This window comes from Pongo pygmaeus, chromosome 6 (assembly GCF_028885625.2).
Source record: "Pongo pygmaeus isolate AG05252 chromosome 6, NHGRI_mPonPyg2-v2.0_pri, whole genome shotgun sequence".
NCBI classification, from domain to species: domain Eukaryota; kingdom Metazoa; phylum Chordata; class Mammalia; order Primates; family Hominidae; genus Pongo; species Pongo pygmaeus.
The window spans coordinates 87,301,682-87,328,211 of NC_072379.2; the positions used below are offsets into that span (position 1 = coordinate 87,301,682).

The following is a 26,530-nucleotide window of genomic DNA, read 5'->3' on the forward strand; positions in this document are numbered from 1 at the left end:
TTTTATGCCCAATTGCATGCTGAGGACTTCAGGGAAAGATCACCGCACTAGATTGACAGTTTTTCTATTAATAAAAGTTTCAAGAAAAGTACAGAAAACTCATAAGCTCAAGATGATAACGCATATGTTTACTAAGCAAAAACATTACCACACAGACAGTCATTTATTTTTTAAAATGTGCACAGAATATTCCAAATTGTAGTTTCCAAACAAACAACAGGGATAAAAAGATGCAGGCACTAAATTATTGACAACACTCAACATCTGACCTGTACTTTTTAATTAGATAAGAAAGACTCCAACTCCTTAAGGCAAATGCCGCAGGATTAATAGTAAATACCTACTCTAAGCAGGAAAACCGATTTGTTTGCAGCACTTCCATTGTACTTCGTTTCTCAATTAGTCCCACAGCCTAGGGCTACCCTAATACACTTTTAGCATTAATTTGCAACTTAAAAGTTACACAATTCAAGTAAATGTAACCCAATCATCATCAAATGCAAGGAACTTTCAATGTTCCCTTTCAAAGGCCAACAATCCAGCAGGTCTCTCCAGCTGCTACTTAAGCTGATGTGAGGACCCTGTCTGGGTCACCACCACTTCTGGAGCTTCACTAGCCCTGTGACCCTGTGCTAGTTGCTTAACTTTTCTAAACTTCCGTTTCCCCATCTGTAAAAATAGAAATAATAGTGCCAACATTACTGGGAAAATTAAATAAGGTCCATACAGAAAAAACATTTAAGATAAATCCCATCCCCATGAATAAACAGTTGGTGAATTCTTGTGGCAAAGGAAGGAAGGAAGGAAGAAGGAAGGAAGGAAGGAAGAAGGAAGGAAGGAAGGAAGGAAGGAAGGAAGGAAGGAAGGAAGGAAGGAAGGAAGGAAGGAAGGAAAAAAGTCTGAATTATGGGAACAAATTCACCTAAAAGACTCCAAAAGTATTATCTGTTTATTCTCTCAAGCAACTTTTATTCAGCTCCTACTAGGTGCAAAGGACTGTTCTGAGTGAATGAGATTTAGAGAGAGGTAGAAATGCTGTCTCTGCCCTCAGGAACCTTACACAGTCTTGTAGGGGGAATAGAGTATTTTAAGGATGTGAACATCTGCTCAAACAACAGGTCCCAAGACTGTGATAAGTGTCTACGATGGAGAAAATGCCCCAGTTACTCAACACATGAACACAAGACACATGGAGTAGAGACAAAGGGGCTTCCCCTGCCAGACAATAAACATGTGCCAGTACAAATGCAGGCAAACAAGAAAGGGAACCAAGAAGAATCAGGAGAACCTCTGGAGAGGCACCAACCCAAAAATGAGGAGGTACAGGGAGATTCTCCCTTCCTCTATATCTGGGGTAATCATCATAGACCTCTGGAAATCCTGTGACCAGATGCACACTGTAGATGTGACATATGTGAACACTGTTTCCTTCTAAAACATGAGTTAGTAGTTCTCACATATGCAGAGCTCCTGGCTGTCTTGTAGGATGCAAATCCCATCCACCAAAAACCACCTGGCATATAAACCCCACCAGTGGACATTCCTTTCTGCCAGATCCAGTAACACGTGGTCATAGCAAGGCCACTGTGATGGGCAGAAGTGGGGCAACAAAAGGAGGAAGCCTAAATTTGGACTTTACAGACTCAGTTTCCCCCTCTTTAAAATGTGGAGGTTCCTAAAATTAGACTGCTGGTGCTCCCATCATAAGCCAGGAGTCTCCATGTGCCCCTCAGCTTGTGCCCACAGATGTGAGGACTCGTGTGGAGGATGACCCAAATGTCACGTGCAGCACCATGCTGCATGTGCCAATGCTTTGAGGGGCACAGCCCAGCTCTATGAAACAGTGGTGCCTGCTCTGTGCCAAGACCCTTTACAGGAATTACAAGCATTATTTAATTAATTTTTACAACTTTGCCAGGTGGAGATGGTTACCTCTGTTGTACAGATAAGGAAAAGGAGACTACTAGGCGGCCTCACACAGATTATAAATAGGGATACGGGGACAAGCTGGAAGATGGGTGGAGAAGATTCCAGCACTCTTGCACTTTCCACTCACACCCAGATTCTGAGGTTGTTCGGGTGGAGAAGCGTCACTCACCGCCGTCTGGAGAGCACAGAGTTTCAGCTAGAAACAGCATTGTCACTGCCTCTGACATGCCAGTGCCAATCAATCGATCCACCAAAAATAAAAGAAATCTCAAAGAAAAATACCCAGTCCAGTCAACTGAGTTAATAATTAGATAATTAATTTGATAAGTTAATAATTTGTTGAGTTAATAATTCCTGTGGCTTGTCTGTGCCTTGCTGATCCTTGAAGTGGTAGATGTCCCACTCAAAGCTCATAAATATTTCTCAGGTTGCCAACTAGACAAAAATACTATACATTGATACATCATCTTGTAGGACATGTATTACAGAAACATTTAATATACATACTTGTAACAGCAAGGGGATGTCAACTAGATCATGAATAAAGAGTCATATCTCTCTATATTTGTTTTCGTTGTTGTTGTTTCAAGAGTCTTGCTCTGTCACCCAGGCTGGAGTACAGTGTCACAATCTCGGCTCACTGCAATCTCTGCCTCCTGGGTTCAAGCAATTCTCCTGCCTCAGCCTCCCAAGTAGCTGGGACTACGGGCTTGGGCCACCACACCGGCTAACTTTTGTATTTTTTAGTAGAGACAGGGTTTCGCCATGTTGGCCACGCTGATTTCAAACTCCTGGCCTCAAGCAATGCGCCCACCTCGTCCTCCCAAAATTCTGGGATTACAGGTGTGAGCCACCGCACCCAGTTCTTTTTTTCCTTCAGTATCAATTTTTACATTCCCCAAAACAGCCTTCAAATAGTTAAACATAACGGTCAGTTCTCTCACACAGCAAGCTTTAAAAAACCAACAGAAATTACTATACAATGTACCTGAAGACCTTGGTTATTAAATATTTATAGAAGTTAAAATAATCAGTATTTTATGTTCATTAAAATTTGTAATAGTGAAAAAATACTCATCTGAGGCCTGAAGAAAAATAACAGCTTTCATCTAGAAAGCTGCAGGTATCAAGAGACAAAAAAACTGTAAATATCATTTTATGGAATACTGGAAAGAAATTTTCAAATGTAATCAATGTAATCCTTGAGTTTTCAGGCTGTATCTTTTATTTAAATGTCCAGTTTCCTTAAACCCCTGCATATGTGTCAATTGTGTTATTTGAAATGGGCTTAAAAGCACTAGAGATGTTAAATATCATGCAATCAATATTGTGCAGTAGACACAGAAAACCAGGGAAAAATTGCCTTAGCTTCATTTCTTTCCCTTCCTTTACCCTCAAGATAAATGTAATATTGAAGTGACAGAAATAGATGTTACAACTGGGATCCACGCATCACACTCACCACCACCAGTCTGAGAGGTGAAATACCCAATGGAGGTGGAAACTAGTTAGAGGCTCTCAAATGTATGTTACACGCTTCCCAAACAAACAGTGGGAAGGGCTGGCAAATACATTCATTTTAAAAGTAAATATTAACTTAATGAGCTTGGTGACCGGAAAACTGATTCTGCTCTCTTGAGATTTTTACTTCCCTGCTCCTTCTCATCAAAAAGAAAAAGAAAAAGACACAATAAGGCACAAATTCTCCTACTTCTGAGTCCAAATGGTATCAGAAAAGAATCTAAAATCACTTTCTGTATGTGTCCTCAAATCTTTCCAACTCAACTGATGGTAAAAAGGAAAAAGAAAGTACATCAAACAACGTAAATACTTGCAGAACTAGTCCATTAAATGCAGTGGGGAGCATCGGAAAATCCAAGTCTTTTTTTAGGAGCCATAATTCTGTGCTCTAATAGCAGAAGATGGCCAATCATTATAAAACATCTCTAACTCCTGCCTGAGACTTCCCCCTTCTTCTTCCCTTGCCCGCACCAGTCGCGCATCAGAAAAGTATTATGTCTGGTACAAAGATGGCAAAAGCAACCAAAAGGTCATTCACTGGACCTAGCACCTGGGTCATGAAAGGGTTCAGGGCAACGTGGAGCCCAGTGGCTGGCAACTAAACCACCAAAAGCAAGGTGTTTTCAGAAAGAACAAAGAAAAAGGAAAGAAGAAAATGCAATGATATTGGAAGCATAGAGGAAAATCCAGCGAATTGGAAGCATTTTATATTTACGTAAAGGAAAAGGAGAGAAAGAAAGAAAAAAAATTGGTCTATCCCTTTTCTTAGCACTCACTCTACCAATAAAAAAGAATCCAAAGTATTGAATGTTTCCCCCTATACCCACCTAAAGTCTTCATCTTTCTAAGATGTAAATATTAAAAACCTGTCTGTTTCCTCTATATTTTTAATCTTCACAAAGATTTTAGCTGTCATAATATGAAATAAAAATGAAGCCAGAGTGGCTTCACATGCACAAGCTAATAATCCAAGAGTATATATTCAGGATTCGAAGAAAATGAATGAATTTATTATCTGACATTTTCTGTTCAATACTAACCATTTGCCTTGTTCAATGAAGGCAATTTACACCCATTCAAAGATGTTCTGACACTTTTTTCGGAACATGCTATTTAAAACACAGCAGTTTTCTCATCGTGCCTTCCAGCTCAAACCAGTCTGTATATCACAATGAGGTCCATGGTACCTCAACCAATAGTTAACCTTCCATAATCTTCATCGGCTACAGAGCCCTCACGTCTAGCAGGAAATTTTTACTAAACAAATTACTACCCGAAGGATCAAGTTTACATCTCACCAAACAATCCACCCACTCCCCACCTAAATCCAGATAAAAATGGCAATACAAGCTTAGTTTTAACGTAACCTTGAAACTGAAACCTAAAACGTAAAGAGTAATTCAGCAAAGAAACCCCCTTGATTTCACAACGACTAATCAACCATGTTCTCTTCAGCAACATTATTTAGTAACAAAATGATTTAATCTCCCTGGGTCTCAGTTTCCTCTCTGTAAAATGCATGTAACTCAGTTCAAAAATGACATAGATCTATGGCAGGAATCTTTAAGGTTCGCTTTTAGGCCTTTTTTAGGAAAAACCATTCATCTGCTAGAATTACTACCAAAATCAGTTGTTTCTTTGTAAGAACTTTGTTTTCCCAACTATATGCTGCACCTGTAGTAGTAGTACCTAGATGTTATTTCTCCCTTTCTCCCTTCTCCTGGGAGGCAGCCTAGTTACGCACATACACTTTGGATGCAGAGAGATGAGGTTAGAATACTAGATTAAACCACCTTCTAGCTAAGGGACTCTGAGCAAGTCACAATTTCGATAAACCCCAATTTCCTCATTATCCATTTGTTGTATTTCCTTTTTTTCAGATGTTTTCCCCCATGGAGAGGATACTTATAATCTTACAAAACTGAGATCATACTCTACATACAATAGCTGTTTCACTGTAAAATAGTAATTTTTATTTTATACATGTTCTGCCATGAACATACTTTTCTTAATAGCAAATATTAAAATTATTCAATGAAACACATGTAATTGTGATAATTGTGTGTTTTGAAGCTGAAAAAAGGTCCAACATTGAATTTAATATGCCTAACTATCTTGCCTGAAAAAAAAATAATCAAAATGGAGGAAAATGTGTGTATATATACACAGGCACACATATATATATGATGATGATGATGATATAATAAGGTAACTAAAGGGAATGCTGAAGATCATCAAAGTGCATCATCCAAAACTGTGGTCATCCAATTAATGTCACTTTTATGGGTTTTAATCTTTTTTATCTTCTAATAACTATATAGAAATTAGTGCAATGTACACTGTACAATTTGCATTGTATCTTGCAAGTACACATTTATTTTTTTCCTTTCATGACTAAAACACCTTTTTTGTTGCACATGTAACACATCATTTAGATAAAGTAATGCAAACCTCTTGGGGAAAGTTTTGAACTCAATTAGGGCATCTCGGGACAAGCCATATGTTACCAAGCCTTTTGCACACCTGAACCCCAATATGTAATGACCCAAGGATGCTCATTTGTAAGATTAAATAGTCTGCCTTTTAAGAGAAGAGAATCAGGCACTGCAGGACATTCTCCATCATATTCACTTGAAGACAATACAAAGAGAGCTATATAGCTGAAGATTTAAAATAAACGAGCACCTATAACACAAAAGAATTTGTAATTCATGCCCTGAATAACTGTAACTAACATATCTCTTCTTTACCTATATTTTTTAATAAAAAATGTTTTCATTAAAATCAAAAGTAACCATAAGTTATTCTCACTCATTTTTCTCTGTTGTAGAATAATGCTTACTTATCTGTTTCTTTGTTAGAAATTTCTGTATCACTGTTTCACTTTTTCTTTTGGCTAAAATTTCTGGATTATGAATTTGATATTAATAAATACACAATTTTAGGACTAAGAAGACTATATTTTCTGAATCAAAAATCAGAAAGCATTATCTAAAACCAAAAGCTGTTCCAAAAAAAATTAAGGTTGCACATGATTGTACCAATATCCATCTTCAACTCCTAATAATTCAGCAACAGATATTTTAAAAGAAAGGCTCTCAAACTCTGAACTCACTTGAGGGATATGACACACCCCCAATAACAACCCTTCCTAACTACAGCAACAAAATTTTCAAGGTGTGTGAATATTTTGATAGGGGAAGTGAAGAGGCCTGCACCAAAATCTTTACAGAGCACTTTGAAAACTCACCCTCCACCTCTATCACAGCCCATCACTGCTTTATAGAACTGGTGCAATCTCCTTTTTTGAAAATCCGTTAAAATAGGAAAACTAATACTCCAAGACAACTAAGTTATCCAAGAGATATGTCATAGGTTATAATTTCATATTTGGCACATTCCCATGGGCAAATCTGAAATAAGCCAAATTCCTGGTACTCTAACTGCAACTCAGCCCCCTTCTTTCCCACTCAAAAAAATATATCAAAACATAATTGAAAGACTGACTTCAATATACTCAGTTTTTAAAGAAAAGTATTCACGCACTTCAATATTTCAGCTGATCAGAACACAGAGTTATAACGTGTTCGAGATCTGCTAGACTAGAATAGTTCCCAAACTCTGAAAAACATAATAGTTTTATTCTAAATACCACACTTTATAGACATCTTACATGAGGGTAGTCAGAGACTGAGAAAACACAGAAGAGCACACAGAATTGTAGAATCTAGGACTCCCTGGGTTCTCTAAGCAATTCCAAATGTCTTTTAAAGTGTAACTTGCAAGACTGGAGAAAGATATTCTTAATCAGTGAAAGGTCAAATAAGTGATTTGCCTGATGCATTTTCATCTAGGTATAAAAGTGCATATTGAAAACTTTTTTTCTATTGTATTATAACTACATGGGTCATAAAAACCTTAAAATTTTTTTTCAACACATTCCTTACTCATACACATAAGATTCATCATTATCACAGAATTTATAGTAGCTATTGAAAAACAGGAAAACTATTAATTTCATTATTAAAAAATTAATCATATAATGTTGCACTATAAGACATGCCATACTTGCAGATGATTTCAGAATCTTATAATTTTTTGCTAACACCTGGCTTTTTCCTAAAACCACTGTAAAATAATTTTCCATATCCCTAGCCTAAGTTTAGGATGCTCATGGAACACCCAGGTCACAATAAACTTACCAAGGCAAAATAAATAAATAAATTAATTAATTTTAAGAAAATTCCCAGGCTCATATGCCTAAAACAAAGAACAGTTCATTTCAAAAGAGTTAATAAAATAAAACTAAAAGCCAGGTACGGTGGCTCATGTCTGTAATTCTAGCATTTTGAGAGGCTGAAACTGGTGGACTGCTTGAGCCCAGGAGTTCAAGACCAGCCTGGGCAATACAATGAGATGCCATCTTTTTTATTATTTAAAAAATAAATTAATTTTAAAAAGAAATGTAAGAAAACTAAAAGTTATTAAGACAGAAGGAAAACTTAAAAAATAAATAGTAAGTTGGAAAAATAACCAGAACTTTACACATTGAAAATAAAATAGATTCAGAAGGGAAAGTGAATATTACTTCAATTATTCCCTTAAAATGATGAAAGAGCTCCTTTAAGACGCTGATGAGTCCTAAAGAAATTAAGCCTGCAAAATTGAAAGCAAACTGCTGGTTCCAATATCTTGTAATTATGCCTTTTATAAGTTTTATGACAGCAAGAATAATAAGAGTTAAGAATGTTTGGAACTAGGCCGGGAACGGTGGCTTATGCCTATAATCCCAGCACTTCGGGAGGCCAAGGCGGGTGGATCATTTGAGGTCAGGAGTTTGAGACCAGCCTGACCAACACGGTGAAACCCTGTCTCTACTAAAAATACAAAATTAGCCAGGCGGGTGGCACATGCCTGTAATCCCACCTACTTGGGAGGCTGAGGCAGGAGAATCACTTGAACCCAGGAAGCAGAGGTTGCAGTGACCCAAGATCGCACCATTGCACTCCAGCCTAGGCAACAAGAGCGAAACTCCATCTCAAAAAAAAAAAAAAAAAAAAAGTGTTTGGGACTATAAAAAATAGTCTCAAACACTCAGGACTGGAATCTATGGTCCAGTCCTGAGAGACCTCTGACCCACCTTGGCTTCACTGATTTCATGATTGCTATCGTTCCTAATAGGAGAAGCCATCTCAATCACAACCCAGCAATATAAAGATTTCTAAATCAATGACTCAAATTCCAGTCAGAAGGAAAATAGGCATAGTGTACTGCAGCTGAGCCCATTTTGCACTTGAAGAAAATAGTTAGGCTGTACAGAAAGACTTCCTACGTCAAAGGTCAGCGTCTTTTTTGTTTGTTTGTTTTTTGTTTTTTTTGAGACAGAGTCTCGCTCTGTCACCCAGGCTGGTGTGCAGTGGTGCAATCTCAGCTCACTGCAACCTCTGCCTCCCAGGTTCAAGCAATTCTCCTGCCTCAGCCTCCCAAGTAGCTGGGATTACGGGCACCTGCCACCACACCTGGCTAATTTTTGTATTTTTAGTAGACACAGGGTTTCACTACATTGGCCAGGCTGGTCTCTAACTCCTGATCTCAAGTGATCCCTCCCCCAAGGTGCTGGGATTGCCACCAGGCCTGGCCCAAAGGTCAGCTTTCAACAAATGAATTCAAACATGCAAATCAGAGCACTGCCCAGGAGAGAACACTAACCACCCTTACAGCCTGCCACCAGGATGCAGGGTGCTCACAACGGAAAGAAGACACTACTCATGTTTTCCATTTCTGTAATATTCTGCCTTTTGAGAATTACAAATTGAAAGTGACTAATTCTCCCAAATGTCATACATCTTGCACTTTGTGACATGTACTTCCTCTCTGAATCTTTACAGCACTACCCAGACATTCGAGCCACTGTCTGGGACTAGACCTAATTACGATAATTACGTCTACCATAATTAGGGAGATGGTAAATATGATCAAACATTTATAAAAATGAAAAACTGATGCACAGAAAGTTTTAAGCATCAGAAAATTAAAACTAAATTTCCAATGAGAGAATTAAGGAGGTAGTGATGTTCTTTTTCAGCTATCTAAAATGTTGAATTTGAAATATAATGACTTCCTGGATTACTGGCATAATTAAAGAACAGTCTAACTTTTAAACCTCTTGCATGGAATAGGTTCATAGCATCTAGGACTGGCAGACATGACCACAGTGAAAATAAAACAGGACAGAAAGTAATATAAAATCTTTTTTTTTTTTTTTGAGACAGAGTCTCACTCTGTCACCCGGGCTGGAGTGCAGTGGCACAATCTCGGCTCACTGCAACCTCCGCCTCCCGGGTTCAGGCAATTCTCCTGCCTCAGCCTCCCGAGTACCTGGGATTACAGGTACCCACCACCACACCCGGCTCATTTTTATATTTTTGGTAGAGACAGGGTTTCACCATGTTGGCCAGGCGGGTCTCGAACTCCTGACCTCAAGTGATCCACCTGCCTCGGCCTCCCATAGTGTTGGGATTACAGGCATTAGCCACCGTGCCTGGCCTATAAAATCTTACTGTAAGAGAGAGTGAGATTGAATCTCCACCCAGGCCCAGCCCTGTAAGATGTTGACAGATGGTCAAGCCATAAATGCCTGTGAGGCTGAACTACATCAAGAGTCAGGCTGAGACCATATCCAGCCTGACATAAAACAAACATCATTTGATGCATGAATCTTTGAACAGGGGAATACTATGACAAGAAAGATGTTTTGGGAAGGCTGAGTGGAGGAATAAGATGGAGCAGTGATACCAATGAAGAGTTTATTGAACTAAAATAGGTAAAAGTGAAAAGGTTCTGAACTGAGATGGCAGCAGCTGCAATGATAATGAAGTCACGAAAATAAAAGATAACTGTTTGAAGCCGGGTGTGCTGGCTCACACCTGTAATCCCAGCACTTTGGGAGGCCGAGACGGGTGGATCACCTGAGGTCTGGGGTTCGAGACCAACCTAGCCAACCTGGTGAAACCCTGTCTCTACTAAAAATACAAAAATTAGCTGGGTGTGGTGGCGGGCGTCTATAATCCCAGCTACCTGGGCGGCTAAGGCAGGAGAATCACTTGAACCCTGGAGGTGGAGGTTGCAGTGAGCCGAGATCGCGCCATTGCACTCCAGCCTGGGTGACAGAGTGAGACTCCGTCTCAAAAAAAAAAGAAAAAAAAAAGATAACTGTTGGTAAGAGTCAAAAAGTACGAAAGAGATAGATCATGAATGGCCTTGAAAGATAAGCTAGGAGTTTGGAGTTAAACCTGCACCTTTTAAAGCAGTAAGCAGGGGATCGGCAAATTTGTATTTCAGACCCATCATACTGTTGGAGCAGGAGGCAAGTCGTAGGCAGGGAAGTCAGTTATACAACTACTCCAAGTCCAGGAAGAGATGACGAGGCTGAGTGTGCACATCAGCTGTGAGAATGGATATGACAGCAAGGAACAAAAACCAAGCCAACACCTGGATGTGGGGTTGGAGAAAAGGCTAGGATAGCATCAGGTTTTTAGCTTGGAAAATCATGTGGCTGGTACAGCTAATAGCAGAGAGAGGAACAAGAGAAGGCGCATGCTTGGGGAAATACAAGAATTAATGATATGTGCTGAGATCGAGGTGACTGTGAGACACAGCGGCAGAAACTTCTAGTGGGCAGTTGAACATCTGGATGTGGTGGTTAGAATAGAAAGTTGAGTCAGCCACACTGACGTCAAGTGTACACCAACCACTCAACCAGAGCATGAAAACTGATCATAGAGGACAGAAGGCTGAAGTTATGGACGAGATGGGGAAGACTTAAGCATGTTCAGAGTCTATGGTGAACGTTATCTATAAAAAGGAGAGGGCAGAAAACATAGAAAAGAAAGGAAAGAATCAATTATGTAAGCTTCTGGAGTAGAAAAGAGGGAAAGGAATTGAGAAGGCAGGAGGAGGAACTGGCCTGGAACAAAACAAAGGACAAAACCCCCTCTGAGATCGATGGGAAAAAAGGAGGTAAGACTGCAGCAAATGAGGGTACATAAATGGGTAGGATGTTGACAGGGGGTGGACACCTAATGGTATTAAGGGCTCTAAGAAGTTGGAGGGTATTACAGGTTGAATTGTGTCCACCAAAAATTCATATATCGAAGTCTTAATCCCCAGTACCTCCAAAAGTGATCTTATTTTGAAAAGGGGGTCGTACAGATGTAATTAAATTAAAAGGAGGTCATACTGAAGTAGGGTGAGCCCCTAATCTAATATGACTTGTATCCTTGTAAAAAGGGGAAATTTAGACAGACAGCCATGCATTAAGGGAAAAAAATGTAAAAAGACACAGGGAGAAGGTGGTCATCTAGAGCTAAGGGGAGAGGCCTGGAATGGGGCCTTCTCTAACAGTCCTCTGAAAGAACCAACTCTGCTACTGTTTGTCAGACTTCTGGTCTCCAGAACTGTGAGACAATAAAAATTCTGCTATTTAAGTCACTCAGTTTGTGGTACTTTGCTAGGGCAGCCCTAGGAAACTAACAGAGAGAAAGCCTTCTACTAAAAGAAGAAAGGGTGGAGGAGGGTCGCAAGAAGGCTTAGGAGGAGTGAAAAGAGTTCAGCAGGAAACAGGCCAGCGGCACAAGGACACAAATGCAAGATGGTCCACAGTTGCCTGACGTTCCAGCTAAGGATGGAAATGATAAATTTATTTATAGAGTGATTTCCTCAAGCAGCTCTTGGCAGCCATTAGGTAAGATAGGAAAAGATGCCAGGTCAAAATCAAGGGCTGGCAGCATACATTACAAATGAAGTATAAAGCGGTAAGGCCATTGAGGATACCGGCAAGAGAGTGATGTTCCCTGAGTGAACAGGGAAGGAATTAACGGGGGAGGATGGGTTATGGACTATGAGAATGGGATGGGACAGGCAGAGAAGGGATCATCTAGAAACTGGAAGCCAGCAAAGAAAAGATACAGGGAATACAGCAGCAGTGAGAGAGCTAAACAGGAAAGATTGTTAGTGGGATTTAATATTTTAAATCTAGGACAGTCCCAGTAAGATGCAGTTCCTGCAGAAACCAAATAAGGGTAAAGTAGGTATGAGACAAGAAAGTCAGGGATGCTAGAATGTTGTATTACAGCATATACATCATCCATATGGACACTGAGACATCCCCTAATGGTGATAGTTAGGGCAGAGAAAAGACTGAACCAGCTTCCACCATGCTCAATAAATGGAAAAGAATGACCAGAAATATCCACAAATTATACTGGTATCTAACCACTTGTATTAGTCCATTTTCACATTGCTATAAAGAAATACCTGAGACCAGGTAATTTATAAAGAAAGGAAGTTGAATTGGCTCACGGATATGCAGGATGTACAGGAATCCTAGTGACTTCTGCTTCCAAGGAGGCCTCAGGAAGCTTCCAATCCTGGCAGCAGGCAAAGGGAGAGCCAGCTTCTTACATGGCAGAAGCCAAGAGCAAGACAGCGAAGGGGGAGGTGCTACACACTTTTAAACAACCAGGTCTCACAAGAATTCCCTCACTATCACCAGAACAGCACCAAGGGGATGGTTCTAAATCATTCAAGAAGGATCTACCCCCACGATACAATCACCTCCCACCAGCTCCCCCCCACAACATGAGATTTGGCAGGGACACGATCCAAACCATATCATCCCTAGATTCTCGTTCTCATAAAAATCACTGCATGGCTGTATGTGGTAGCTCACACCTGTAATCCCAACACTTTAGGAGGCTGAGATGGGAGGATCACCTGACACCAGGAGTTCGAGACCAGCATGAACAATACGGTGAGACTCCATCTCTACAAAAAATACAAAAATTAGCCAGGTGGTGGTGTATGCCTGTGGTCCCAGCTACTTAGAAGGCTGAGGTGGGAGGATAGGTTGGGCCTTGGAGGTGGAGGCTGCAGTGAGCCACAATGGCACCACTGTACTCCAAACTGGATGATCAAGGGACACCAAGTCTCAAAAAAATAATAACTGTCACCTTTATTATCTCTGGTATTATATCTTTATATAAAATAACAAAGAGGGACACGGACTAGAAGCCAATATCATTGTGCACAGTCTCCACCTAACAAAATTGTTATATTAAATGTAAAGTAAGCAAGTTAACCTATAAAAATGTGCTTGGGGCACTCACAGACCAGATGTAGAATTTTTTTATTTTATATGTTTTGTATACGTTTTCCTAGGATTTGAAAAAATAAAATAGCTGGAAAATGACAAAATAAGTGCTGGCAGCCTTCTACTTCACAAACATAAAATAACTGACCAAAGCAGAGAAGAATTAGAAAACTCATACACAGTCACCCATTTTTAAGAAACAAACTAAGTGCTTAATTATCTGGATTATATGCCATAAACATGAAACTCTTTGCATTTCAAAGGTTTATTCTAATTGCTAAAAATTTTGTATTTCTCACCAAAGAGCCAGGCAGAGCCAACACTTTGTTCTGGCAATCATCAAAGCTAAAAAACAGAGGGATAAAGCAGAACTGCATGAGTTAACCTTTTAATTTACCCATGAGAACAATTCATGAATTGCTGTAGCTATCACAATTTCCAACTATTTCCATACACATACATATACACTTAATCAGAGCTTTTGTCTCCAAAGTTCAAAAGGTTTTATGCGTGGTAATTTTACATTGGTGGAGATTATCTGTATTTTCTGACCTTTCATATATTAGGTATCATTAATATTCTAAAATAAATCATTAAATCAAAAATAAAACTCAAAAATTCACCAGAAGTCATAGTGTAGTTATCGTTCATTACTCCAGGAAAAATGGGGCCACTTAAGGACACGGTCTGGGCATTTATTGGGGACACAAGGGTAAGAAAACATTTGGAAATTTCTGCAGTCATTTCACAGATATGAAGTTGATCTTTACCCAAGACTCTCATCACAATGTCACCAGAAACATTATGTCCACTAAAAACTATGACACAAAATACCAATCTTCTTTCACCTTCATTCTAGCTTAACCATGTGTTTCTCCAATAATTATTTAGCCCCTTCATTGTGGCCAAGTACTATGTCAAACCCTTCCAAACATCAAGAAGTTGGGAGGGGAAAAGGACTGAAACTAATAAAATTTTACTTGGGATATTTTAGAAATGATTAGTCCATCCAAGTAAAATGTGTAGATTTAGACCACAGAACATTAAATGGCTAATATTGTAGTCAGGGACCAAATACACAATGAATGAAAAGCAAAATGATCATTCATAGAATGTTCCCTCTCCAACTATGACCGCCTTCAGCAAAATTCCTATTGTTTGCTTATTGTAAATACCTGAAGGCCTCAATACTTAACTTCCAAACTGTTCAATTAAACACACACACAAACACACACGTGCGCACACAAACACAGCCCAGTTTACAACAAACATAGTTCCTGAATATAATTCCAGTCTGGTTTTGAAAATTAGCAGATTAGACTGAAATCATGGCATTTCAGTCTATGATTAAAAATTTCTTTTTGTCCTGTGTTCAAGGTCAAACATTTGACACACACTCTAGAGGCATCCTCTACATGAATCAGGGAGTTGCTACCAAACTCCAGCTCACGCACTCTCTGGAAGAGGCCACTCCTTGAGATAAAGAGCCCTCCAGTTCATAAATACTACGGAGAGTTGCCACATCTTATTGCATACCTAAGAAGCTGACCCAACCCTCAAAGTTTTAAGACTCAAATCTGAATTGATTCCAATGGACTGTAGAGTTCCCCAGCTCCAGGAGAGAGAAGGTAAAAAACAAGCTTTCAAAAAAATTTCTACTATTATAATCTGAAAATGATCACAGAAGAACTCAGTTCCTATGTACATAAGCAGAGTTTTAGTGCTCTTTTCTGATGTGATAAAATTGTCATTTTGATCCTTTTGTATAGTTCATAAGCGTGATGATTGGGGTTTCACCTCATGTGTAAGATGTGCCTCCCTCAAACCTTACTACAAGGTCAGCACATTACCTGTCTGACATAAAAACATGAAAAAAAATTGTAATCTTATGTTGGTTGTTACATTATTTAGAATCCTACATTTAGAGCTAAGAGGCAACTTGAAGATCATAGTTCAACTGATTTTACAAATGAGAATGTTATGGCCAGGGTAAGTTAAACAACTTGCCCAAATAACTAGAAAGTGGCAGATGAGAATCCACATTGCCCGACACCTAATTCATCACTCTCCCTACTCCTCTACAATAGATATTTACTCACATTCAATAGATAACGTACTGAATGTTAACTATGTGCAACACACCCAGGGATTAAAAAGTGAATGCAATCACCCCCATATGGAATCTAAACAATGGTGGGTTTTAGATAATATTTTCTCAGTTTTAATATGCAAGTCATCACATGAAGCTTTAGGTGAAATGTTAAGAGGAATAACTGAAATTAACTCTCCTCATAGCTGTAACTCTTCCTTTTTAATCCTTCTATCTACTCTGTAGCCCTTCCAACTACAGAAGGTGGATATCAAAGTGAAAGCATCAATGATGATGATGATGATGAAGGCAATGAAGATGATAACACCAATTATGAGCTATTCACTTTTTGTGAGCCATTATTCTGAAATATGCATTACCTTATTCATTACCTTATTTAATTATCTCAACTACCTTAAAGGGAAGATACTGTTATTATCTCTATTTTACAAAGGATATGAAATGAATAAGTCAAATGCCCAAACAGAGGGTAGTTGAAATGGGGATTATACCCCAGCATGCCTTCATTACTACTATCTCCCAAGATTTTCTGGCCTTGAGTCTTTCCTTCAATAGCTGGAAATTACTTGCCCCTTCTGGATCTCAATTTCTTCATCCGTGTAATGATGGAGTGGGAAAATTATTATTTCCAATGGATCTTCCAAGTCGAGCATTCTGTGATTTACTGATTTGTGATAGTTTCCAATCTCTTGTGGCAGAGGAAGGAAGCCACTTTGCAAAATCTAAGGATGATTTTGACCCAAATTACAAACTCCAGACCTTTGACTATACAGAGGTTTCAGAATAACAGAAAGAGGGAGTAGTTACAGGTTTGACACATCTTTAACCTTCAGCTGAGCTCCAGCCTCAGGTGTTTTTTAAAGCTAATCACTAACAATAGTGTTTAAGCAAGAAAGAAGGTTTTCGAAATTCCTAATGATGATCAGGAAGAGTTTGTAAAAACATGGGAAAATATAATGTTATCGTATCAAAGAAAAAAGTGGGATATAATAATGGGCTGCTTTTTTAAAACACGGGGAAAGAAGCAAGAACATTCAACAGTTGTTGTATCGGGGTAACAGGATTTATGAGATTTTTTCTTTCTCCTTTTCCTTATTTCTCTCTTTTTATGTAAGCTTAAATTATCTACATAATTAGAGGGGAAACTTTCTTTACAAAGAGAAAAATGGTGCCAAATATTCTCATATTGATTTCTCCTGAAAACAAAGAAAACACTCTCCTGAAAAATATCTCAGTAACAACACTACCGAAATTCCAGAAATACAGGTTTAGAGGAAAACTCCAATATTGCCCACTATGAAGGGAGAAGAAAAGACTCCTCTATTGCTTCAAGCCTAGAAGAATTAAGTTTTTTAGAGGATGTCACAGGAATGCTGGCAGGGAAAGTTGCTTTGGAGTCCAGGGACACACAGCTTTGTAAAGCTCAGCCCAGGAAAAAGAGAACAGGTGCAGCTGATGAAGCAGCAGACCGTGACAGCCAAATGACGGTGGCCCCATCCAGAAATCCCAGCCTGGAGCAGGTTCTCCCTGAGCAGACCTGCCGTGCACCACGGCCAGCCACATGGCCAAGGGGACTTTCCATGAGCACAAATGCCCTTTCCTCACTGAAGCACTGCAGCAGAGGGAAGACAGGTAGCATATTTCATGGAATATGTAACTACTAAAACAAACCAAACCACCAAACCAAACTAATTTATGCTTTCATCAGGCTTTAAGGTAAGCACGCTGTATAGATAACACCCATGTTCCTATATAAAAACACAATCTATATACACATGTGGCCCAGTTTACAACACAGATCAATGAGTGTGGTTCAGGATGGTTACAATGAAACACTTCACTCTTTGGCACTGTGAAAACATTTTGTAAACATTCATTATTTCTCTGGTGATTCCTACTTATACTACAAAAATTCAGGAATGACTGCAGCTTTAAAATCACATTCAGGATGCTATTAATTACATATGAACTCTCTGCCTTACTTGAACAGTATTTTACACTACTTTGTGGCAAGTAGATGAAGACAGATCTGATATACAAAGAATAGGAAAACTAGAACAGGAAAAGTCAGCTCCTCCTCTGGGAGACTGACAGACAATATGTGGCATCAACAACCCATTACACCCTGATTCAGCTGAGGTCTGCAAGGAGCCATGGTGCCCAACTTACCAACAGCTCCAGACTTGCCTTAAGCACGTACATCACTCTGCGTGTTTCAAGCACTACCACCAGCAAGAATGCAACAACACAAAGGCCTGCATGTGTCTTCTAATTAGTTCATTTATTAATTGAAAAAGACATATTTCTGTTACTTGCTACCAACTCATTTGAACGATTATTTAAAATTTGAAAATATAAGGCAACGAAATAAACAGATGTCATCTCATGTTTTAAAGGCATTTTTTTTCTGTTTCTAAGTACAAAGTTGGCAGCTAGTGACTTTAGCTGGTAGTCATTAAATGCATCTAACATTAGATAAAGAAATGTAACCTACCTCATCAAAGGTGGTGTCATCTTTCTTCAAAGCTATAAAATAAGAAGGAAAAGGAAACAGTTATTGTGAAAAATTCCAAAGAGACTATCTAAGTTATAGAAAACAGAAAAAAAAACAAGGCAGTATGGTGTTTTCATTTCAGAAAGTAAATTGTGCCCCAACCTGAATAACAATGTTATGATACAAATATGAAAACTGCAAATGAAAGAGCACAGCATGCATCTTTTTGAAATATTTTTTATAAATATGCAAATAAAACTATTCTCCCAGATATTAGAAGCACGCATAACTGTTCCCTATCTCTTCTTTAGTTTGAACATGTTTCATTGAAAGCATAAAAGAATCACAAAGTAATCTTAATGAAATTTCCCCTTAAACTCCTGGGTTTTGAGAAGATATCACCAATTGTTAGGATAACACCTTCTTTGCATAGAGCCCTGAATGACATTTTCGTACTGAGTGAAGTGTAAGTGTGTTGATGAAAGACTAAGCCTGCTAAAATAAGCATTGCAGAGTAAGAGACATAATTTAAACATTTCAACATGATAAATTTTATAATAAAGTATTTCAAAATAAAACAATACATTCAGAATATTTTATAGGAACCAGCAAATACTTCAAATTTACTTTAAATATAGACATGTGTCACTTAACAACTGGGATACATTCTGAGAAATGCACCGTTAGGCAATTTCATTGTGCAAATGTCACAGAGTGTACTTATACAAACCTAGATGGTATCACCTACTACACACCTAGGCTATATGGTATAGCCTATTACTCCTAGGCTACAAACCTATATAGCATGTTACTGTACTGAATACTATAGGCAAATGTAACACAATGGCAAGGATTTGTGTATCTAAACATAGAAAAATGTACAGTAAAAATACAGTATTGTAATCTTGCGGGACCACCATCAAGTATGCGTGACTGTTCACAGTTTTAGAACTGGAATTTTTTCACCCAACATAGAAGGAGAAGAATTTCACCTACAGTTGGCAAACATCTAGTTCCTTACATTTTGCAATTACTTAGAATGTTTCATATTAAGAAGAATGCATTAAATAGCTAATTTATCTGAAACTACTAGCTGGAGAAATGTTTCAAATTTACAGAACAGTGCATAGGTGTTTGCTGCTTTATACCTGATTTAGTCTGGATAGAAGCACTTGGGTAGCTATTACGTGGAAAGCTTTGTTCTGACAAAAGCAATGAAAAGCAAATTATTCTGGCAATTAAGCTCTGAGAAAAGTAATGTGCCTCAACTGAAGCTATCATAGAAAAGCTTAGGATACATACTCTAACAATTGTGAAAGGTTATTTTCTCTGTTTCATATATTTGTGTTTTCAAGAAGAATGTGATTGTGGTGAGTTAAGGGGGATGCGGGTAGGCTGAGGGAAATAAAACGTTTCTAAAAGTTTCTTATTTTTCCCTTTTGCCTAATAAACTAATCTTTCTTTATTGGAAAACCATTTCTTCTGAAAGTGAATGGAAAATAAAAAGATAGTCCTTTGTTGTGAATGGCTTATCTTGCATTCAATTACTTGCACATGTTTTAATTATGTATTTAACTTAACCTACATTAAATCTAAAATAACCTACATTAAATCTAAAATAATCTGTTCTGATAGAACCATATTAAGATCCTAGCTAATTCCTAAGGACTGCATTTTCACTAGAATTTAACTTCTAGGCTACAAGGCTCTATATAAATACCAGTCAATAATATTACTATACTGTCTACTCCCTCAACCCAAGGCATGTCCTTTAATTAACATACTTGACTGATGAGTCCTTTATAAAACATTAGTAATGTAATTCTAAATATAGACAAGTTGCTTCATCTGAAAAACTAAACTTTTTGGAATAAGAAATTAATAGCCCATTGATTTCAAATACAAAGTCTAACATAAGCAAATTACCATACAGCCTCATACCTAGCTCATTTAACAAAGATTAATGGAACACACGCACTATGTGGCTGCCATGCAAGATGCAAAGCTACAGCAGCAAACTTACAATTCACAGCACAAACTTTTAAATATACTGTCTTTATTTTGGACATTACAAAAGTTCTGGAAATTTAGCCATGTGTTTTCTTATCAAAGCATCCAATAAGAACTACAGTTGATACTACCCCACCAGCTGCAGTGGCTCACACCTGTAATCCCAGCACTTTGGAAGGCTGAGGCGGATGGGTCTCCTGAGCTCAGGAGTTTGAGACCAGCCTGGGCAACAGGGGGAAACCCTGTCTCTACAAAAACAATACCAAATACATATATACATACATACATACATACATACATCTATACATACATACATATATAAAATTAGCCAAGCGTGGTGGTGGTGCCCTGTGGTTCCAGCTATTCGGGAGGCTGAGGTGGGAGGATCACTTGAGCCTGGAAGGCAGACGTTGCAGTGAGCAAGACTGTGCCACTGCACTCCAGCCCGGGCGACAGAGTAAGACCCTGTTCCTCTGCCGCCAAAAAAAAAAAAAGATACTATCCCTTAGGGAACTGCAAATATGGAATGAAGACCCTCAAGTTGAGAAATGAAGACAGGAGAAAACTGGAATGTCTTGAACAACCAGACTGGACTATTTCCTTCTTATCTCCTAAGTCCTGACAATTCTCCAACATTCTGGACAAAGAGGTGGGGTCTGGAGGTAACAAGAGGAGAAAATAGAAGAAACTGCAAGTGTATTTGCTATGACATAATGAACAGGAAGCCAGATTATCTCATCTGTACAATACTCTCAAGCTCAAGGTACCACAGAACACCATTACTTCACTGAAGTCATTCACTGCTAGACTGACACCTTACACAGTTTCTTCTAAATATTGAATCCTTGTCCTGAACAGCAGTTAACAGTAACAACAAAGACCAACTTAAGATGTCTTTGCCAGATATTCATCAGGTCACTGATGAGTAAATTCTGACCCAAACAAGAACACATCTCATTATTGATTACATTCCCTGATTGCCATTAATCATTCATGTAAATGTAAATCCACAATTATCTTTAAGGATTTCATGGAGTAACAAGCATATTACATTATTCTGGAATAGCCAAGGGGCATATATCAAAATATTTAAGATCAGCAGATATTCTATTCAGTCCTCTGCTCAGACACCGCTTCCTCTAGAAAGCTTCTCATGATTTCACCTAGATGAAAGTGGTGCTCCTCCTGTGTTCTCCAACAGCAAATTTCGCCAATCTTCATGGTAGAATTTGTCACTTTATATTGTAAATGCCTATTAATTGGCCTGTTTTCCCTTAAAATCCTTGAGGACAGGGACCAGCCACATTAGTCAGTCAATCTGACTGTCAGAACAATATCTACAGTGGAGAGGAGGTACTAAATAATTATTTGTTGAATTAATGAGTCCTACCTCAATGGCAAAAGGAGAGTATCTTTTGAGACACACTTAAGTTTTGGTGTATGAAAATGCTACACTGGTTCTCTCTTAAAAGATCACAGATATAAATTCCATTTTGTAGTTTTCAAATTAAAATATTTTGAAGTTGCATTGGGGAAAATGTATAATAGTTAAATTTTGTCTGAACATTTAACCTTACATTTCTCTTTTCTGACATAATGAATTCGTCAAATGACAACTGGACTCTAGAATTACATACTTACAGCACAAGGTAACAAACCCCAAAGTTCAGTGCAATCACAGCCTCTTCTTTTTATTTAGTTCCCTCACAAACCATATCCTTTAAAGAAATGGTATACATGGGGTTCATCTCAAATATCACAGAGTATAAACTTCCTTTCTCTACGAGACAGTCCAAATAAGTATGAAGAAATGCATTCAAATGAATATGAAAAAATGTCAGTTTGACCTTAATCATACACCAGATATTACATAAAGCCTTTCTCCTTCTAGGCTAACATTCAAAAATAAAAAAGACACAAGAAAGAAAAGAGGAAATGAACTTTAATATACTTAAACTATTCAATAATTAAGTTCCGATTTGTCTTTGTTAGCCTAAATTAAAAAAAAAAAAAAAGTGTAAGAGAACTGTAGTAATTCCTAAATAAGGGACCACACTGACACAATTTAGTAGAAAACCATAAATACTACCGAAATTGATAGGTGACTTTAAAATTCAATTACATCCATCTTATAAAGGAACCATAACTATATCACAGTCATTCCCTGGCAGATGTCGTAAATTAGAGCACTATGGCTTGAAAGCCAATGTGTTTTATAATATAGTAATCTCAGCTCAGCTGTATTTGGGGTGGGCAATGACAAAGTCAGCATGATCTCTAATGTGTAAACAAATTAAACATTAGCACTGCTTTATGTATTTAGAATTATTATTATTAATGATAAACACTGACCGGATATCAGATACTTTCGAACATTTCCTCATTTTCAATAGATGAATGATTAATAATTTCTTACAGCTAAATAATAATATTGTACATTTCACCATACAACAAGCTACACTTTTGGATCATACTAAAGCAGCAAAATAAAGTCAGCATGTCTATTTCAAAAGCTTACATTGGTTAAAGAGAATGAATATGTTGCAGTGTGGATTATTCAACAAGAATAAACCACTCACTCTTTGATCGCCTCATGAAGTACCAATGAAGAATGGAGGATGATGGGGTATAAACAGAAATTGGAAGGAATAATGACAGCCTACAGTATTGACCTTCATCTTGTGATAGATACTGCACTAGATTTTTCATGTATTTTATCCGATTTAGTCTTCACATATATTCACCTTATATGAATATTTACAGATGAGGACTCTGGGCTTTAGGGTAATTCCACCAGCTGCCAAAGGCACAGAGCAAGCAGCGAAAACCAAGTTCAAATCCAGGCCTGCCTAACTCCGTTTTAAGGCTGGCTACATTACAAAGTCAATGGCCACTTCCCTCTTCTCTTGCTTTCTATCTACAAGATCAGTTATGTCAGTATGACGGAATCCCTAATAATAACAAAAACAATGATAACATATCTTGAACGTTTACTGAGTCTTTATTTAATGTGCCACACAGGACATGGTATGCATTATTTCACTAAAAGCCAACAATGAAACTGAGTTGTACATGAAAAACTGAAGCTCAGAGAAGTTGAGGGACCTCGGCTGGGCGTGGCAACACCGGAAACAGTCTGTGTGACACACAGCCCACATTCTTAACTCATGCACTATATAATCCCACAGTAAGCCCTCAACTCAACAACCTCTAGCGCCTTAAAAATCCTTAGATAATCAGAATGAGTTCACTGGTTTTAATTTTGCAAATACAATATAAAACACCAAGAAAATAAGAAGATACAGATTTTGTTTCTGTAATGCTACTTTGAATGTCCTTGGCTTGGTATACAACTATAATCACTTCAATATCTCCTTTTACAATATTCCACAATGAGATCTACAATTCAGAATCATACTTTCCATCAATACAGGAAATAATCAGCTGTACTCATTGCACTGCATTCTGTGTCCTAAAGGGAGGATATAAAATCCACCAGCTCTTAGAAGACATTTTAACAAGAGTTGGAGTCAAAAGGAGTTTCACATCACTAAATCTCAGTAAGCTAGAAAATCCAATTAACTATAATACCCCCATTTGCCAGCACTGTACTTAATCCAAATTTTACTGATTGTCGATCAAAACCTTGAAATTATTTAAACATAAGGAACTTTTATATTAATGTCCTTGGTTTCTTACTGAGACTCAATTGCAATGAATTATTTAACACAAAACTGGAGGGGCTCCAGCAGAATCATTAGCATTAGTAAATATATAGTTAATGTGTTTTAGAACAAGGCTTAATGGACTCCAGAACCCGCCTCTGTGAAGGTTTGGGTCAGGGCTGAAACATCCTCGTTAATAATGCACACAACTCAACATTTCCCTTTCTCACACTCTTCTTGGCTTCAAACTTCATTTGAATGCAGGGACTGTCCATATGTGTCCCTAATTCTGAAGAGTGAAATTAATATCCAATACAGGTAATAAATAAAACTAAAGATTGGTTTCACACCATAACTTTACAGTCATCTTGGGAAAGATTTTGCATACTAACACAAAATTTTAAGTCGAAAGACAAAAAAAAAAAAAAAAAACCACTTGGCTAAATTTCGATCCATTGTACTCTCTCACTTGAAGAAAGTTTGCATATCTTACAATGAATGGGTGAAAGGATATCTGTAACACTCATGTGCATCCCAGGGTTTTATTTTAAGGAATTAAGTACCTTTATGCTTAATTTCCATTAACACCTTCGTTAACATGGATGACATTTAAAACAAGTGAAACAAAGACTAGGCAGCTTCCTAGGGACTCGCAGGGGTTATTTTTTGTGTCTATAGCATTCTCTTGTTCAGGGCAGTTACATGTATCAGTGAAAGTTGTGACAGTAGGGGAGGCAGCTAACTCTTTAGGTTAAAAGGGGTTTTCTATGCCCAATACTCAAAATCTAACAAACCCATTCCACGTGATACTGCTGTCACCCTATTACAACCTGTGACATGCATTTATTCTTCACTGTCCTAAACACCGTTGGTCAGTTGGTTGGTTGGCTGGTTTAAAGACAACAGCCCCTGAGCTCTATTAAATGGAACAAGTTCGGGAGACATTCCTAAATGTCCAGACAACTCCACAGCGCGCATTTCTCTCCAGCAGCGGGAAGATTCAGAGACCTGGCGACTGAACACCCAAATCTCGCTTTCCAGGACCCGAAGTACCGAACAATAGGTCCCAAGGTAACTGTCCCACTTCCCTTTAGGTTGGATACGTTAAACAATACCAGGGCACAGTCTAACGTTTCACCAATTTCCAAAGCTAAATTACTGACTAAACGCCCAATATCAAAGCCTGTGCGCAAAAAATAACAATTGGCCCAAGCAGCCGCGCAGCCCCTTGCGCGGTGGGGGCCGAGGGGTCCCCTCGCCCGTCCCCCACGCGCGCGAAAGGGCGAGCACTAGTGGCGGAGGAGGGGGAAACCCATATTGTAGGCTTGAGAGAATCTACAAATGAACCCCCAGATCCTGAGGAAGACGGGTCTCTTTCCTTTGCGTCCTTGCCCTCCCCCGGGTCCCTAGCACTGTGCCCTCGACCCCCGCCCGCAACGCACCCCACGCCAGCCTCGCTGGCAGCTGCATGGCTGGTGCCAGGAGCGCGGCGGGGGCGCGGGCCGGGGGAGCGGGCGCTGGGGGGGCCGGGGGCAGCGCGCTACTCACCAATGCGACTGAAACTCTCCGACAAAGTTCTCCGCAACTTCTTCATCTTGCCGATCTTCTCGGCCGGCTGCGGCTCAATGAGGTCGCACATCTGGGCGACGCGGGGCCCCGGCAACTTCCCCAAACTGGTCCAGGCACAGCCCAGACAACGGCGAGGGCGCGCGCCGCGGGGAAAGCGGCGCCTCCTCCTCCACCACCTCCTCGGCGGGCCGGGAGGCGACGCGCAGGGCTAGGGAGGCGAGCAGCAAGCAGGCGGCGGGCTGCAGGCTCCGCTCCGGCCTGGGCCGCAGCTGGGCGGGCGGGGGCGGTTTACGTGGTGCCGGGGGCGGCCGCGCTCGCCGCCGCCGTGGTGGCCCCGCGCCGCGCCGCCGCCGCCCGGCTCATTTTCCCTCCTTTGTAACGGAGAAAAGCGCGGCCGGCAGGGGGAGTGGTGCGGCCGAAGGAGGAGGCGGGGGCGGGCCGGGGACAAGGTGCGGGAGTCGCCTGGCGCCGAGTGCGCGGGGCGAGGGCGAGTGGGCCGGCGGGAGAAGTTCTCAGCCCAGAGTTGCGGGCGCTGGGCAGACGGAGCCGCGGCGCGGAACCGCCAGCCCGACCGCTCCTGCTGCCCTCCTGCTGCCGCCGCCACGCCCCTCCCTCGACGAAGGCCCCTGGGCGCGGGATCCTAGCACGACCTCGGCTCCCCGCTCGCCTCCCGCGTCCTCCGCGGCCCTCTGTGTCTGGCTCACGCCCCGGCGGCGCCCCCTCCCGGCCGCCCCCGCGCTCCTCCCCCACCCCGCCCGCGCGCCGGAGGATCGCGAAGGGGCCGGGGTGGGAGCGGGCAGCGTCTGGGGACAGCGTGTTGGGCTGTAGGGAGGTTACCGAAGGAAACGGGCCGAGTCCAGTTGTTTGAGCGGTTTTCTCCTTCCACGAGCGCGTGTGAAAAAGCGCGGAGTTGGGTGGAGGGAAGCTGCCAGGACTGCCTCCTGGACTGGGTGCGGTAAGGCCTTAGGGATGCATTCAGATGTAGGGTGCCTTATTTTGGGCCGAGAAAGCTGTCAAGTGAAAGATCCAAAGGGAAAGGTGGGCCCGGATTTTTTTGTTGTTGTTTGCGGTGGGTTTTTTGT

The 26,530-nt window shown here is 40.0% G+C and overlaps 1 protein-coding gene, 1 long non-coding RNA gene and 1 other non-coding gene across 5 annotated transcripts in view; 2 read left to right on the plus strand and 1 right to left on the minus strand.

Annotated features, from left to right (window-relative positions):
- CDK14 (cyclin dependent kinase 14) overlaps positions 1 to 26,145 on the minus strand; it is a 592,881-nt gene extending 566,736 nt beyond the window's left edge. Inside the window, exons 1-2 of one of the 3 annotated variants that reach the window (XM_054495986.2) lie at positions 25,428 to 26,145; positions 18,205 to 18,236 (exon numbers count right to left, since the gene is read on the minus strand). In XM_054495986.2, the coding sequence (XP_054351961.1) occupies positions 18,205 to 18,236; positions 25,428 to 25,518 (123 nt within the window). In that variant the 5' untranslated portion in view covers positions 25,519 to 26,145. Of the gene's footprint in view, positions 1 to 12,810; positions 12,883 to 13,899; positions 13,946 to 18,204; positions 18,237 to 25,427 lie in introns of those variants that run through there. The other 2 variants (XM_063667603.1, XM_054495990.2) reach the window with 2 other exon arrangements.
- On the plus strand, positions 10,965 to 18,380 carry LOC129040988 (uncharacterized). Its single transcript, XR_008503753.2, has 3 exons — positions 10,965 to 11,469; positions 13,203 to 13,261; positions 14,978 to 18,380. It is a non-coding gene; the product is annotated as an uncharacterized LOC129040988 (long non-coding RNA).
- On the plus strand, positions 15,356 to 15,460 carry LOC129041860 (small nucleolar RNA U13). The gene has a single exon (XR_008503988.1). It is a non-coding gene; the product is annotated as a small nucleolar RNA U13 (small nucleolar RNA).
- Positions 26,146 to 26,530: the final 385 nt, after the last annotated feature.